Below are 17,818 nucleotides of genomic sequence, written 5' to 3'. Positions count from 1 at the left end.
TATATTTTTATGAAGGAAAAACTTGGTTGATATAATAGCCTGATTCATGCCTTTGCTTAACTGTTAGACAGAACACTACCCTTAGAATATTTAAATTTAACTAGGGAGCAGCAACACGGGTGAACTGCTTGCATAGGCTGAGATCAGGTTTATGCATAATCACAATCCAAGCCAAAAATAAAAAATTGGCTAAGGTTACATTTATGTACTCAACAAAGAGGAAAAAAGAGAACTGTATAAAGTTAACACAAAACATTAGTGATGATCTTATCATGTGTGTGTCTTCAGTCACAGTTTGCCTGGTTGCGCATGCCACCTCTCCAGATTTCCCAAATATTCAGCCCAGATTCCAGTGGTTCCAAGTAGGGAATCTGGTAGCAAGGGAATCTGGTGAGGAAATTGCTGGTCTGATCGTTGCTGCTCTGCAGCAACACCCGGATAATGGCTAGATTTCAGCCCAGCTGCATTGAGATGATTTGGGAAGTTAATAGGGGACTTGTTGACATTACTTAAATGCTGCCTTAGGCATGGCTCCCCAGTGGAATTAGTTACACTAGCCCCATTCCATCCCCATCCCTGTTTCGTTTCCTTGTAATGATTATGCATTTCAGAACATCTACAAAATATACAAAATACTGAATTCATCACAAAGAGAATGATTGCTTTAGTTCTCTTAAATAATTGCTCTACATCTTTTAAAAGAGCAAGGTTTTTTGAAAGGCAAGCAATCTTTCCTTGTGTGAAATTGAGAAATGAGATTTTGTTACTGGACTACGATTTATTACTGGCTTTGAAAGTGACTTTGAATTAAATCCTTTATATTTCAGGTCTGCCAACACCACACTCCTACACAGTCTACAGTGTTATCTAGCCACCTTTGTAAATCTTTTTAAGTTACAAGGATAAAAGTACAGTCACTTGTAGTTGTTTATTATAGAAGTCGTGCAATACAGGATCTTCCTTAATGCTCTTTTCTTCCCTTTCCCATTAAATCTATCAAGAAAATTATTGATTAGTTACCACACCACCTTCTGTCTAAAATTTAAAAGCAATATAAATATGCCTGTGCCTCATAAAACCATCCACCCTGCAAAGGGTAAGTCTCTAGAATAGGTCTCCTAATTGCGTCTATTTACCTCAATGCACTTTGTCTTCTGTAGCTTTCAGAAGTTCTTAAGTGGTTGTACTTACCTTATTTATTTGTATAACATCTTTAAGGCTCTAAGTGGGTAACAGTGTTTCTAAAACTTATGAAACACACAGAAATATAAAATATATGTTCAGTTTATTTGTATAAAATACATATAAACAAACAGAAAGAACCCCAGGCATGCCTACCTCCACCACTTAAAACCAGTCCAAACAAAAAAGTCTTAGAGTGTTTCTGGAAAATGCTAATAATCTGGTAAGCCCAAGGGAAACGGACTTCCCTCAACAGCGGGGCAGCCAAGAAAATGAGTTCTTGAAGACACAACTACAGCCAGGCCTGGGTCTTTATGGCCTGGATTTGAACATCTTCCAGCTTTACATACCCCCCATTTTTCATCTGCCAACTAAAGCCTTTTATACTGACCCCTGTAGTGTTCTGTTGATACAGTATGAAAAGGATTGAAATGAGAACATTACTGCAAGTTCATACTGTGGATAGAGTGCTTAAAAGCTAAATTCCTCTGTTTAACTTGTCCATTCTGAAAAAAGTATGGCCATTATTGTCAATTCCAAACAGTAGGTCAGTCAAAAGTAAGGCGGGTTTAAAACAAAAACAAACTGTACACAAATAGCAATGTCAAATCAGAGGCATTATAATTTGAGACAGAAGCATCAACAAATGAAGGTGAGTTGTTTGGGGCTTTTTCAATGTTTTTTTGTGCTTTTTCTTGGGGGAAAGGGTGCTCCATTTTCCACATTTCCCTCTGAAAAACTCTTAGCTTGGCATTGAGATAATAGCTCTGTTCAGGCACTCATAATAAACACACAGAAGGTGGAATAATGTCCCACTGTCCCCACCTCTGGCCTCCACACATGCACAGGTCCCTTGAACACAAAGCATATACCCAAATACATACAGAGTAGTTGTATATGTGATCTGTACCTACACTTTCCATGGCATGGGTTGCACAAACTGAAAGCTACAGGCACAAAACTCACAGTGGTATGGAAATCAGGAGAAGTCTAGCAGGCACATCATTGATTTCCTCCACCCATGCAACACTGAGTTAATTTTGAATGCCTTAACAAGAATAATGTCTGGCTTAATAAATGTAGCTGAAAATCCCCTTCCAGTTCTTTAAGTGATCTCTCGTCTTCCTCACAATTAAATGACTGAATTAGCTAATCATAATTTTTGTAGGTGTCAGGGTGGCAGTAGGTAAGTGAAACTTCCAGCTTTTTATTAGTTTTGAATGGCTCAAAAATCATCTACTTTATAATACATTTTATGTTTTACACATTCTTCCCAGTGACTATCAGAGTTGTTCAGCGAGTAAAATTAAAATAGAATAAAATTGAACTAAAATACTTTATGCTGTAGGCTACTTATGGATGGCACTTATGGAGAACAGCCAGGAAATTCTCTCATCTAAGGTAGTATCTGACAATTTATTCAAGACAGGGTGGAGACTCACTGATTTATAAGATAGTGAAGAAGCTTACATTGTTAGCATGTAAGCATTCTATACATATATAGAAGATCAAAGATAAAATGTTAGGAGTTTTTAATTAGTGCAATATACAGATGATGGTTAGCAATATTCTCTTTGAAGATAATAGAGAAGTAACATTATAGCATGTCCATGGGCATGTAGCCCAGGTTCAGAGGGTATAGACAGAATAACTTATGGGGAAAGGGCCAAGGAAGGGAGGAATGTATAAATATTGCTTAAGTGCAATGGGTGGTGTTGTGTGTGTGTGTGTGTGTGTGTGTGTGTGTGTTTGTGTGTGTGTGTTTTGGAAGTTTCAGGCCATTAAATGTAGTCACTTGTCCTGGCTCCCACTCTAGGATTCAGTACTTGGACTGTCAGCTCAATCATTCCTGAAGGCTTTGTTTTACGAATCAGTTCATGGTTTAGACATAGATCAAGATACAGGTTACAAGGTTCAGAAGTCCAAAGCAGAGGTCTACGGTGCAGGACTAGGCACAAACAAATGCCTGACATGCCTCTCTGCTCTTCTTTTGAAGAGCAGGGCAGACACAGTCATTCATGCAATTGTTGCCCTAAGTGATGGGGACTGGGCAAGTAAGTGGGCACTTCTGCGGGTTGGCAGGGTCTGCTCACACCGGTACATCTAACTGCACATTCCTAGAGATGGGGCCTGAGTCTGCCTGCCCAATTCAGGCTCACATGCCTCCCCAGTTGCCAGGGCAACTTTGCTCACAGGAGGAAGGGCAAGGGGCTGGCTCACTGCTCCCCCTCCTCTGCTGGGGCATCAAACAGCAGCAGGGTAGGGACATCATCTAGTGAACTACTCCCCACCAACAGTCTCAGAGATCTCATCCTGTTTCTTCTCCCCCACTGACCTCCATGGCCTCCATACACCTGCAGTTCACAGGCCTTAGTTTGCCCCGGTAGCGTCAATGAAACTGACTGACTAAGTGTGAAGAATGAACACTGGAGGCACTGTGAACATTTTTGGGGTTCATATTCATATCCCTTCCAGTCACAATCAGGTACTACACCATACCAAACTGACACTATGAGTCCAGTACCTGCTCCACCTCAAAGTTTTGCTGACCACCCACCAATACTGAAGGTTCTAGATTCTGGTGGTCTGTCTGGACCTTGATGGGTTATTGCACCACTTAATAATAATAAAGGTAAAGGTAAAAGGGATAGGGATGCAGGTGGCGCTGTGGTCTAAACCACTTGGGCTTGCCAATCGGAAGGTTGGCAGTTCTAATCTGTGTGACGAGGTGAGCTCCCATTGCTCTGTCCCAGCTCCTACCAACCTAGCAGTTCAAAAGCATGCCAGTGCAAGTAGATAAATAGGTACTGCTGTGGCGGGAAGGTAAACGGCATTTTCATGCGCTCTGATTTCTGTCATAGTGTTCCGTTGCGCCAGAAGCGGGTAAGTCATGCTGGCCACATGACCCGGAAAGCTGCCTGTGGACAAACGCCGGCTCCCTCAGCCTGAAGCGAGATGAGCACCGCAACCCCAGCCTTTGACTGGACTTAACCATCCAGAGGTCCTTTACATTATTACTATTATTATTATTATTATTATTATTATTTATACACTGCCTATCTGACTGGGTTTCCCCAGCTACTCTGGGCAGCTTACAGCACATCTAAAAACATAATAAAAACATCAAGCATTAAAAACTTCCTGATACAGGGCTGCTTTCAGACGTCTTCTAAAAGTTGTGTAATTCTTTATCTCCTTGATATCTGAAGGGAGGGTGTTCCACAGGGAAAGCGCAGGTAGGATCTCCGGTTTTGACAGGGAATAGATCGGGCTAGCAGGGACTGGCGACCCTGGTGCCAGTTGGATGGCACATTCATAGGGCTGATGGAGTGGCAGCTTGTTGGCTTCTATCTTGTCAGGTTTTGCCATCTGATTTACATGTGGATAAATGCCCCAAATTGTCTTCCCAATTAATTGAAGGAACATGTGGGTGTTTCTTCACAATTAATGGGTGCAATTCATGCTTAGGCGCAAATATTGTTTTCCTCTTCCCACTCCTGCCAAAACAGGCAAAGCTGTAAAAAAAAACCAGTTCCTAAAGGGAAGAAAGTTTGCTAAGTCTTTCTGTAGATCATATGAACAGATAGCTGCTTCAGGGCATTACTGTTGGGAGGAAATTTGAAATAAACAAACAAAAATATGAAAGAGACCTGTGGTAGGTAGACTGGTAAGATTTTTTTTTTTTTCATTTTCCTTTTATCTGTGGTATGGTTTTATAGTGGCAGATGTGATCCAACTGAGCCAAATTAATCTACAAACCAGATTAAAAAGAAACTCTAATTGAGGCTTACATCTCTTACTTTTGGGATTTAAGTTATTAAATTACTTGTCCCTCCCCCATGTATAAATACACTTTATTCTGCTTTCAAGCCAGAAGTCCCATAAATACACGAATGCTTTGCATAGCCTTTTAGCAAGTCCTAACGCATGTAGTCGCCCAACCTATCTCAAGTAAAAAGCAGGAAGAGAAAGAAAATAGCTCCCTTCAGCCAAATCCCTAATTTCTGTCAAGAGCTATGAAGTACTATGGTGAAGTTAATTAATTATAGAGTCAATTGGGGTTTTGTACCCAGATATTTTCCTGATGTAGGTCTTTGAAAGTCTGCCCACACTAAGCTCATGAATCAGTGTCATTTACAACATGCATTAAGATAATTGAACATTGTAAGGAGGAAATGTATACAAGAGAGCTAATATTTCATGCAGGAAAGCTCATTTTATCACTGCTAGAGTGCATATCAGACCACCTCACAGTTGGCATCATTGGAACAGAGCTTAACAGTAACTTGCTGTGCATAAATACTATTCATTTTTTTGCATCTATTTCTCAGTGGATTAAAAAAAGACAGTTAAAAAAATTGACTGCCACCCGCGCCACAACAGGAATACAAAATGGCCAAGACTTAATGCAGAAACAGCCAACAGGATTTTAAATTTTGCTGACCATATGCATTTACTTGCAGAATTACTTGCATATTAAACAAGAATGTTAAGCAGGAGAAATGTGTGTACTTAAAAAAAAAAAAAAAATCAACAATGATTCTTCCAAGTAACAATGGCCATTGTCCACTATGGGTTAGAGCCAAAGAATGGTGAGTAGAACTAGCTTTGTTCCACAAATGCCTATGGAAGAGTTCAGCCATTCTGACAAAACACTGAACATGACAGTTGGCATGCTACCTCTTGTGCAAATAGAGGAATATATTTGGATTTTGCTTCACTGTTCTTTTGCAGTGTTCTAGCATGAAATTTTGGGACGCGGGTGGCGCTGTGGTCTAAACCACAGAGCCTAGGGCTTGCCGATCAGAAAGGCAGTTCGAATCCCTGCGACGGGGTGAGCTCCCGTTGCTTGGTCCCTGCTCCTGCCAACCTAGCATTTCAAAAGCACGTCAAAGTGCAACTAGATAAATAGGTCCCACTCCAGAGGGGAAGGTAAATGGCGTTTCTGTGCACTGCTCTGGTTCGCCAGAAGCGGCTTAGTCATGCTGGCCACATGACCCGGAAGCTGTCTGTGGACAAACGCCGGCTCCCTCGGCCTATAGAGCGAGATGAGCGCACAACCCCAGAGTCATCCGTAACTGGACCTAACGGTCAGGGGTACCTTTACTTTTACCTTTACCTAGCATGAAATTTTAAACAGTCCTCATGTGAGCCGAACATGACTTCAGTGCTCAGAAAGGTGCCTTTGGATCAACTCACAAGTGTTTTGCTTCAAGTATCTTAACAAACTGAAGTTTCTGAACATTAGCCCCTGCCTATCTGCTTTCAATCTCCCCAGCGCTAGTCTTACGATATTGCACTAACGCATCAACTGGTACAGCACACCCAAAGCGCAGGGACTAAACACAGTTCTAGGTGTGTTTGCTTAGAGCTAAGCCCCATTATGTTCCACAGAACTTACTTCCAGGTAAGGGTGTACAGGATTGCAGCCTTAACCATTTTAGGATATAGCCAGGCTTACATTTTGATTTGTCAGTTATCCTAACACACTCAGATAACGCACACATTACTGAAACACCCAGGAAGTTCAACAGAGCCGAGAATTCACACAAGGTTCTCAGAAATGTCTCTTCTATTCACAAAAAGAAATTCACAAATGAACAAAATAAGAAACAAAGGAAAGAGAAGTAGACTAGGTTCCAATAATCACAATTACTTAAATGACATCATGTGAGGTTGGGCTGATTTTAAATTAGTTATGTTATGAAAATATTCCCATGCAAGAATTTGCCAAATGTCCATGAGAACACACACAAACTGTCCTCTGGCATCTTGAATGCCAACACATGGCATTTAATCTTTGTTGGGAGCTGCCCAGAGTGGCTGGGGAGACCCAGTCGGATGGGCGGGGTACAAATATTTATTATTATTATTATTACTACTACTACTACTACATGCAGGGGGCACAGGGCTGAGCCTCATCCCACTCCAATGCTTCTGCTAACAAGTAGGCATGAAATGGGGCTGTAAATATTCACCTAAGCATGCTTACTAATCTTCATGTGACTGGGACCACTGGCTGTGTGGGCTTCCTGATCACGCTGAGGCTTCTAAAATTTGAAGTCCTCTTCAGATCTTCCTGCTCAATGCATGGAGGTCGGGGGTGGAGGCCCTGTGTCTCCTACATGGTTAGACTTTTATAATGCCTGAAGAAGACTTCTCACAACATACGACATTCTAAACACAAGAGACTACTATTTCGTTTATTTGATGAGGCAGTCTAGTCTCCTTTAGTATCACTTTACTAAGTGTTTGTAGTCTTGAATGCAAAGATGACAGAACATAAAAATCAAACACGTTCAGATATGGAAACTGAATTAAAGGAGTGCCTGTTACTACAAAGATTATATTCTCTTGACAGGAGAGCCAAGCTACTCTCAAAAATGTCTAAGGGAGTGTGTTCTTGTAAGCTTATTTTAAATTAACTGCTTCTTTCGTAATTGTGTCAAGGTAAATATTGTTAAGCACATAAATCTTAGAAGTAGTGCAAAGTTTTAGCACATTTCTACAGATGCAAACTCATGGAACAGCACACAGTATTAACTGTAATAAAAACTGAAATAATGGCACTTCAGAACTTTATGTTTTCAGTCCCTCCATTATTGAATGCTTGCATTTGTTATACAAACACAAAGCAACCGTTTGGAGTCTTTATATCTATATTTATAAGTAAAATATAATTCAAGTGCTATATACAAAGCAAGAAAAACACTTTTTGAGTAATCAAAAAGAAAACATTTGGGATTTGAATATCCAGGTCCTAAATATTTGCACTAGTATGTTTATTTTGAATGATGTCATAGCATCACAATTCATTTATTATCTTTTAACATTTTATATCTCACTTTAGAGACCGTAGAATCTCTCAAAGTACAGTGGTACCTCGGGTTAAGTACTTAATTCGTTCCAGAGATCCGTTCTTAACCTGAAACTGTTCTTAACCTGAAGCACCACTTTAGCTAATGGGGCCTCCTGCTGCCGCCGCGCTGCCAGAGCACAATTTCTGTTCTCATCCTGAAGCAAAGTTCTTAACCCGAGGTACTATTTCTGGGTTAGCAGAGTCTGTAACCTGAAGCGTATGTAACCCGAGGTACCACTGTAATTTATAAAAATTCCTCACAATGAAGCTATATCAAAAGTAAGGTCAGAAACTGCATGGCTTCCCTGGAGTGCAACAATCTCTCAGGCAGGAGTTCTCTGCCTTCATCTGCTCTCTTCACTGAGTGACGTCCTTTGGTATCATCCCTTTGGACCCTGCCTTCCAAGCAGGGCAACCAAGAAATAGGTATTGAGGGTACCGATGTACCAAACCACAGCCAGCAGGGACCTCACACCTTGAGCTTTCAGCTTATAAAAGTTTCTAGCCCTCCTAGAAAGTAAGTTATGCTAACCTACTAAGCTGTTTCTTTGAGATGAGCTAGTCTGGCTGCTTCCACCTTTCAACACCAATAAGTGAAGTCAGAGCTGTGATTGATGAGAATGCTGTTTGGACACCAAACAATATGAATCGCTAAGGACCTAAAGAGCTGGTGTTTCCCCCTTCCATGTTGTGCACTTTCATTGCATCTGTTTCATTTTCTTGTCCTTGAAATCTCTGTAGTTTGCCTTCTTTTTGTCCTACAAACCAGGATGCATCCTTCCAGTGTTGGATTCAATGAGGTATTCCATAGAACAGAGCTTTCCAGACTTTTCATGTTGGTGACACACTTTTTAGACATGCATCGTTTCATAACACAGTAATTCGATTTTACTAGCAAACTGGAGGTTAAACTAACCTCTTTCCAGTCCCGGGAGGAGTGGGTCAGAGGGCCCAATTCACATGGTGTTGGAACTGCTGCTTCCAGGTAGCTGGGCCTTCTGAGCATCTCAGAGACAAGAGAATGGGGCTGGGCAGCTGGAAGCTGCTCTCTTCATGCAAGGGATGATTTGCATGATTATACTTGAAAATCTTTAGCCAAGACAATTTTTTACTTTTCTTTCTTTCTTTCTTTCATGAACATTTAGCAGGTGTCAGACATTTGGATATTCCAATTAATCAACCAATTTGAATTTAATTATAACTTTTTTAAGTGTCTTAAATGACCATAAAATGCCGTTGGAAAGGAACAAGGAAGCAAGGGCTTTTCTTTTCTCTTTTTTTGCATTACTTAAATGGTGGTCTGAATAAGGAAGAGCTTGATTTTGGAAAGATCTGAGGTGCATAGCTTTTTATATTAAAACTGTAATTTAAATTTTCCTGGTACTATTTCAAAAATGGAACACAACTTCATATAATGTTATGAAGCTGTTGTTTATCATATATATATATATATATATATATATTCCCACACAAGTGATTCTATCAGACAAAGGCATGTTATTTGGGACAAAAGTAGAGCATGTTAAAGTTTAGTCCAAATCTGGACTTCATAAATCTTTAAATACAATTTAATTCTATTTTCCATATCTATCTTATGAACTCAAAAGCTGCCAAATTTCATTTTAAAACGTCAGTTTGAATGCAAGTCAACTACAGGAAATAGCAAGAAAGAGGAATAATGATATCCTTTGAGCTCTATTGAACAAAGCCCTACAGAGGACCCAATGCAACGTTGCAAACCTCAAGAAACTTTGTTGAAGTCACTGAGCTACATGCCAGCTACATAGAAGAAAAATTATATAAGCAATATCTTTGTAATGAACCTTCAACCTGGCTAAGCTTACATCAATTTCTGGTTGCATTACGAGGGCCACTTTGCAGCTGATTAAAGACCTGAATTTTAACAGATTAATAAATTGCATTCAATAATTTTGCATATTAGCAACTCTATAATCGAAGTGCTTTTGTGAGATAACTTACAAATCAATAAATGAAAACTATTAGTACTGGCTCCAGATTTTTGTGGGGTGCGGGTGTCCTTGGGGAAATACCCTCAATGAGCCTTCTTCTTACTGAGGCTACCCTCTTGCTAGCATTGATGCCAATTCCTGCTACCCTCTATCTTGCCACTGCTTGCCAAACAGCACCAATGAGCATGAAAGCCACTGACTCTCCCTCCTTCTCACCACTGCTGCCAGTGGCGTAGCGTGAGTTGCCAGTGCCCAGGGCCATGTGGGGGCGGGAGGGAGGGAGGGAAACGGATGGAGTATGCATGAGCATTCAACTGCCTAGAGATTGCAGCTGCAGAGATAGGAAAAGAAGAGTTCTTCCATTGTTTGTCATGTCCTGGTTTGCACAGAGAAGCCGTTTTCAACAGAGCCCAGTGACGGGAGTGCAGAGCTGTAGTGAGGCAGCACTGGTGTTGAAATTTTGCACCCCTAACCATTTTGTGCTGGGGGCAACCATCCCTGTGCACGCGCACCCATGCTACACCACTGACTGCTGCTGTTCCAGGCCAGGGTGAGAGGCAAGTGACTAAGTAGGCTCCATGCTGAAGAGAAGGAAGCACTTCTGGGACGTGGGTCATTGGCAGATGTTTATGCTGATCCTCAACACAGGCCCTGAAAATCATCCCTCATTGTTTGAAGGAAAGGCCAGCTATAATATTTCCTTTCTCGTTTCTTATTACACTAATATAGCACAATAAAAAGCCAAAATTGCATGTGTGCCTTTAACTTACAGCTTCACTGATTAAAATAGGCCTTCCAATTAATCAGCTGAAGTTGCCCCACTGCTTGCGGTTATTAGTTCTTCTGCCTTTAATCAAACTCTGTATATCTGATGACATACTTTATGCGTTATGAACTTACAGGCTAGCAAGCCATCAATATTCTCAATAAAGAGAAACCGTATTTTCTGAAATATGTCAGCATGATCCAGTGTTTATACCCTACTAATTCACAGGTAGTGAGTTGCTAGTTTAGCCCAGAAGGTGATTCAGATGCATTTTACTGTAAAAAAAAAAGGCATCCATGCAATTGCTAACAGGCATTGCAGCTAGTTTGGCCCTGTTAACAGAGACTCTCGGAGCCTTAATGGAAGCGAACATGAAGGTGATGCAAGTCTGGATTCGAACCAAGCTACCTGAAGGACCATCTCCTCTTAAGTGAGTCAGCCCATCCTTCAAGATCAGTTGTTCTGCCTCTCTTGCATGTGCCATTGCCTTCTGAGGCACATTCCTGGGAACAAATAAGAGAGCTGATTCTGAGGTGGTGTCTTGTATGTGGAACTCCTTTTTGTATTCTGCTGGCAACTGACAGCTTTCCCTTTTAAACAAACTGTTCTATTGTTGTTTTGTGTGTTGATCATTAGTGCTGCTCCTTGCGGTTTTGCTTTTTGCTGCCCTTTTACAATTCTGTTAATTTGTGTTTTAAAGTTTGGGTTATTTTTGCTTCCATATATATATATATATATATATATATACATGACTGAAGAACTGCAGGTGCTTTTTTTCCAAACAAGTGATAAGACATTATTTCCATCATCATTTAGTATCCACCCTGACTCTCTGCAAGCTGTCATAACACTCTTATCACAAGAAAATTAAAGCATGTGCTTGATTATTTAATAACTGAGTTTAAACTAAGAGACAATGTTTGTTTAAACTCGTGCTTCCAAACCCATCACCTTCCAGGATGAATTCAGAGATTAGAAACAAAAGAAAAGAAAAACAGAAGATGTATTCTGCAATTAACACCAACATGAAAGAAGGTAGGTTCTGATACATAAAATCTTTTCCACACAATATTTCCCCACACAATGTGGATATATTGAGGAGAACACTAATAAGTGACCCTGTGTATCCACTTTTACTGCTATCTAGGAGTTTCCAGTGGTTGTCATAACTGAAAAATATCCTGCTACTACTGCAGACATGGCCACCGGGAAGCTGCAGGTGTATCTATGGAAATGCTAGAGCAGGCATTTACCATTCTCCTTGGAGACAGCCAAAGTACACAGCATGATCCATGGAAAATAGATTTTTAATGTCTGAACTGGCTCAGGGCCTCTAGTATCATGGTTGTAGAAAAGATTATAGGCATAGGGAGCACAAGAAATTAGAAACATATTTTAATGATAACGTTATTAATAGAGATGATATACTATTTTGAACTTAAGTTGCAATAATGAAATATGTGTGTAACTCATCCTTTGGTTTTTAACTTCCAAAGTTGCTTAGAGTAACCTTAGGTAATCTGGTTGCACTTTTCCTAAACAAGCAGGTGTGTAACTTGGGGGTATTCTGGATCTCCAAATAAACTTGGGGGCACAGAAAGCCTGCCACCAGCTTTGACAGGCAGTCCAGTTGGGATCCAATCTGGACAGAGAAAACCTAGCTTCAGTTGTCTATGTTCTGGTAACCTCTAGGTTAGATTATTGCAATGCATTAGAAATGGGGCTGCCTTTGAAAACAGTTTAGAAAGCGAGCATATTACACCAATTCTGGTCAGATTGTGCAGGCTACTGCTTAATTTCTAGGCTCAATTTGAAGTGCTGGCTCTGACCCAAAAAGACTTATGTGGCTCAGGACCAAAATTCTTCAAGGACTTTCTCTCCGCACATGAACCAGTTTGGACCCTGTGATCAGAGGTCCTTCTCTGGGTGCTTCAGCTGAGGGAGCTGCAGAGAGTAGCTACACAAGAATGGGCTTCTTCTTCTTCTTTTTTTTTTAAATGATATTTATTAAGAATTTTAAGATTACAGAAAAGTAAAAAAAAAAAAGCAAGGAAAAAACAAACCACAATCAAACAATACAAGTCAATAAAAAGCAAAAGCAAAAAGCAAAAAACAAAACACATAACACATCAAAATCAAAAAACAAAAATAATCCACAAAAGTTTAAAAACAGATCCAATATTCCCAAATCCTTAACTGTCATTACCTTATTTCATCGACCTCCTCACCCCTCCCTTTTTTGTATTCTAGTTATTGATTATCACAGCAAATCCTTCCCATTTTTCATAATATTCTGTCATTAAATTACCTTAATCTATTTTAACCTTATCTTACTATAAAAAACCCTAAAACTTAAAGCTTGAGTCTTATCTATACCAATTTCTCATAACCATGACATATTCTTGCATAGTTCTTTTTAACATTTCTGCTAAAGCCAAATAATTTCGTTCCAACATCTTTTTTAATACTCATTAATTTTAGAAAACATTCCTAAATAGAATTTTTGAAACTTTCTCCAATCTTCATCCAACGTCTCTTCCTCCTGGTCACGGGTTTTGTCAGTCCTTTCTATCCCATCCATCTAGTTCATTAACCTGGTAACCTTATGTCCGAGGCCCTTAAGTCTCTTCCATGTCCCTTCCGCAGATCTTCTTCATATTTATACCTGTACTTTACTTTGTCTTCTGCTCCTTTCACTCGTGGAGACTCCAGCTTGACAGTATTTTTATCCCTTCTCGACAGATCAGCCCCTTTTCCATAGTCCACACTGAACTCCATGTGGTATTTAAAAACATTTTTCAAGATCCCCCCAAAATTGAGGACCCCCACAACTCCAAACTCCTCCCGACCCAACGCTAGACTTGAAAAGACAAAACATCCCTGCATAGGGGGGTCTATCCAGCCCCCCATCTCCAAACCAAACAAGACTCTATCTCTCCGAATCTGGCTTTTTCCAGGTTCATTCGTCAGGTCCAACCACTCACGTTCCTGCTGGGCCACGGTTCCCTCCATCTCTGCCTCTCGGGGTCCAGCCACAACCTCTTCCTTCATCTGATCTGTCAGAGCACATTCCTGATTTGATTCCTGAGTGGGTTCTATATAGATACCCACTACCTGTCCAAAATTTCTGATCGCAACAGTCATCAAATCCGTCTTCTCATGTAACTGTTCCAATAAAGCACTTGTTTTACAGAAAGCACGCACCAGAGCCTCTGAGCACATTGTTATACAAGGTCAGAAGTCTATTCCCACGATCTTAATCTGTTGCAGCTGCTCCCCAGTTCAAGTTTAGTAACAGTTTCACAAGCTCCCTCTAGGGGAAGAACTTCTATTTGTATCCAACTCTTTTCTTTTCTTTTCTTTTTTTAACAGCAGATCTAACAACAAAGTTTCCTTTTTCAGATATTTTGTCAATATTTGTTCCTTTAAATTGCGAAAGAGCACAATGGAATCACTATGTTTCTCTTCTTTTAACTGTCTGTCAAAAACATTTGTCTATAGTCAATGAACTTTCCCAAAAACGTCTGTCCTGACACCCCGCTCCCAGGTTCAAGACGGTGGAAAATTACTTTTCTTACACTCTCTTCTGCAGGTTTAAGCAATCCGGAAAAAATCCCCCCTCTTCTCCTGCTTCCGAAGGGGGTTCAGTAATTTTAGATGATGAAAGTTGATCCTTTACAAACGATCTTCTACACTCTAGTTTGCCATGTCTTTGCTTTATCTACAAGAAACGGAAGGCTGGCTTCCTGTTTAGACCTTCCCGCTTCAGTGCCAAATTAAGAGGAATTTCTTAATCCAATTTTCCGTTCTACTCACAGATCGTTGTTTAAAGTCCAATTGTCCAAATTTGATCTGCTCACGGGTAGTTGTTTTGTAGCCAAATTGTCCCAGGAAAAAGGTAGCGCTCTCTGGCAACGGCTGTGCAGCTTCGCTCCACGGAAGAAGCAGTTGACTCTCAGCACCGCGCCACTAACCCCTCTTCGCTCCGGAGCCCGTAATTGGGTTCCTTTACGAATTGAGGGGGCACAAAAGGTTCATCCGCCTGTGATTTTTTAGAGGGTCCCCACTTCGCCGTAGCGGAACAGACCCGTTTCCCGTGGAGCCAGTCCCTCCGGATCAGAGGGAATCCGCCATTACCGATGGCGCTACCCCGGAAGTCTCAAGCATGGGCTTCTTCAGCCATGGCTCCTTCTGTCAGTTTTTAGGCACCAGGCTAATTTTTATTTATTTATCCCATCTTTGGGTGATTAAGTTGGCCTCGACTATGCTGCTCATGTTTTAGTGAGGTGGGATAAGGTTTGTATTGTTGGATAAGCATTTTAGAAATTTGTATTGTACATGGTTTAAAATTTGGCTTCTCAGTGATTTTATCTGTTTGCATTTGATTTTGAGTCACTTTGAGATTTGTTTGTATAAAAAAACTAACAAATCCAATGTATGTGTATGTATGTATAATACATACACATCTATAATTGCTATGCATATTTCATTTTTACTAGATATGTTCTTCTTGATATTTCTGTTGTATATCAGTCTGGAAACATTTTTGGGGAAGAGATTAATTTATGTATTTATATACTGCCCTGTCTCAAAATAATTATAAGCAATATAGAACAATAATCAGAATGGTTTCTGTAACACAGTGGATATATGGATTAAAACTGCAAGAAACTATAAACTATTTTTTAAAAATATCCCGAGTAAAATGAGTTACATAAACAAAATTTGTCAGACACACTAAAATTAGCTAGGTATTATGTGAAAAGGCCTGACCAAAAATAGAAAGGTCTTCAGCTGCTTCCAAAACATAAAAGATTTGCTACCAGGCAAGTCGCCCTGGCGAGAGTGTGCCACAAATGGGGTGCTAAGTAGACACACCTGCCTAACCTGGCAGTCAGTAATGTAACCATGTCTTAATCTGCATAAGGTTTTAAGGAAGGGGAAACTGTAGTCCTCCGGGTGCTGTTGGACTTGTGAAGGCCCCGGTATCATTGTAGAGCAGCAAAAATGGAGAGTGCCCTCTCAAGGTGCCCTCTCAGCTGCTGAGGAATCCACATGGTTTCTTGATATACTGGAGAGTTGCAGGGAAAGTAGCAGGAAGGACAGTGGCTAATGTCTAGGTGGTATAAATCTCAGGATGTATCTGAGCAAATTACTGTGACAATTGTGTGGCAATGATGGCAGTGAAACAGGATTTCTTCACCACTTTGCATTCTCAAGTAGCCATCGAGCACTGAAGTGCATGGCCTTGAATGAGAGAATTCTATCCAATTAGGATACACATAATAATAAAGAAATAGAATAGATTGTATGTTTTAAATCCAGCCACAAGTGAAAGAGGAATGAGCAGGAAATCAATTTTTAAAAGTTTGCTATATAAAATTATAGGTACCAAGCAATGAAACGGAAATACAAAAAGAAAGAAAGAACAAAGAATAATTCAAGCTGAGACTACCTTAGGCAGGCAGCTGGTTCACACTTAGATATTTGGAAAGCCGCCAGACAAGTAGATTTTCAAATGCAAAGAGCTGACTTACAAGTTTACAACCTGGCTGCAATATTTTAGTACTTATTGATTTGTACTTATATTCCACCAGAGTGTGAGTAACAGCAGGTTAAATATAAAGAGCACAGCCAATTTTAGAAAACAATAAAATGTCTGCCTTCTGAGGAGAGTTGAGCGCCACATCCTACTATCTTGAAGAGGTACATCGGATGAGAATGTGGGGCAGACTGTATGTAATACTCCCTCCCACAGGAGATTCATCTGTCCCCCTCCTTATTGACAATCTGCTAACTAGTGAAAAATGTCCATGATGTTTATTGATGCTACCTCTGCTGTAAAGGATTCTATTTTAAACTTTTTACTTTTTTTCTGAATACCACTTTAAGGGTCCTTTTTGGGTGAAAGGTTTGCCCATGATTTTTAATACAATAAATGGTGATTAAAATGGAAAAATATTGAATGTTATCTTCCCTTCTAATAGTGAGTTGTAACATTTATTGATTTATTTCTAAGTTATCTTGTACTTCCCCTCAATATACAAATATCAATATTTTCAAAGTCTCAAAAAGGCACCTATATTGAAGATCTGGCAATGTGCAAATATGTTGAAAATATAACAATGAATTAATTATAAGAAAAGTAATTATTATTTCCCCCTAGGTTTACTCGGACATTTAAAGTGCTACAATATCATTCCATATAATTGTGTTGTGGTGCTTACATAGAAATGGTACAAACTAGACTATTTCAAGTAACAGAATCCAGAACTTAAGCAACTTGCAAATTTCTGTTGCGCCGTTAGAGACATCGCCAAAGCAGATTGCCAACAAGTTTACTTAACTGAACTTTCAAAGAATATTTTGACACTACCTGTTTGAAAGCCAAGGTTGAGATTGCCTTACAAAATATGCATATATAATAGACCATGAACAAAGATGTGACTAGCCATTGATAAAGAAATTTTGGGTATCTCTGCGAAGAATAAACAATAGGAGGACATGAACTTTGCAAACTTCATAATAAATTTGCCCAACTACACTTCTCGATCTTAAGTTAACACCATTTCATAGTTCTCAAGAGCACACACAGTCTTTGCAGACATTGTGTCATCAACATTGTATTTCATATCTTAACATAATAAACCTGTTTATACATTCGTCACAAACACAATGACTCTGTTTTTATCCACATAAACCCCAGCAATGAAAAACTTAAATAAACTGAGTTGCCTCCACTTTCACTGCCATACTTTGCAACTCGGAGACAGGTCAGTTTTATAGTCATGAGTTGCCCTCCATTGATACAGCGTGGTGTACTGGTACCTAGGGCAAACATATGCACACACATGAATGGAGCCACCTGCGCCAGCCCAAGCCTCACTGCCAACACCGCTGGAGCAACCCACCCCCACCAGAGCCAAGCGGCGCTGTGCTGTGCCACCTGCCTGCCTACGCAAGGGGGAGCCCGGTTGGCCGAAGAGGCCCTTGGTATGTGAATCCCACCCAATGCCTGTGGGCAGGGTGAAATGACGCAAC

The 17,818-nt window shown here is 40.2% G+C and overlaps 1 protein-coding gene across 4 annotated transcripts in view; it reads right to left on the bottom strand.

Annotated features, from left to right (window-relative positions):
- Positions 1-17,818, bottom strand: part of BBS9 (Bardet-Biedl syndrome 9) — a 220,530-nt gene that overhangs the window by 79,327 nt on the left and 123,385 nt on the right. Inside the window, exon 22 of one of the 4 annotated variants that reach the window (XM_080975778.1) lies at positions 17,167-17,255. The exons of the other annotated variants lie outside the window; for them this stretch is intronic. Within the exon in view, the coding sequence (XP_080831904.1) occupies positions 17,182-17,255 (74 nt within the window). The 3' untranslated portion in view covers positions 17,167-17,181. Of the gene's footprint in view, positions 1-17,166; positions 17,256-17,818 lie in introns of those variants that run through there. 4 annotated transcript variants of the gene reach the window in all.

The sequence above is a fragment of the Podarcis pityusensis genome, assembly GCF_964106645.2.
Source record: "Podarcis pityusensis genome assembly, chromosome: 12".
NCBI lineage: Eukaryota > Metazoa > Chordata > Lepidosauria > Squamata > Lacertidae > Podarcis > Podarcis pityusensis.
Note: the sequence above shows the minus strand (reverse complement) of the source record. Positions and strands in the feature narration are given on the sequence as shown.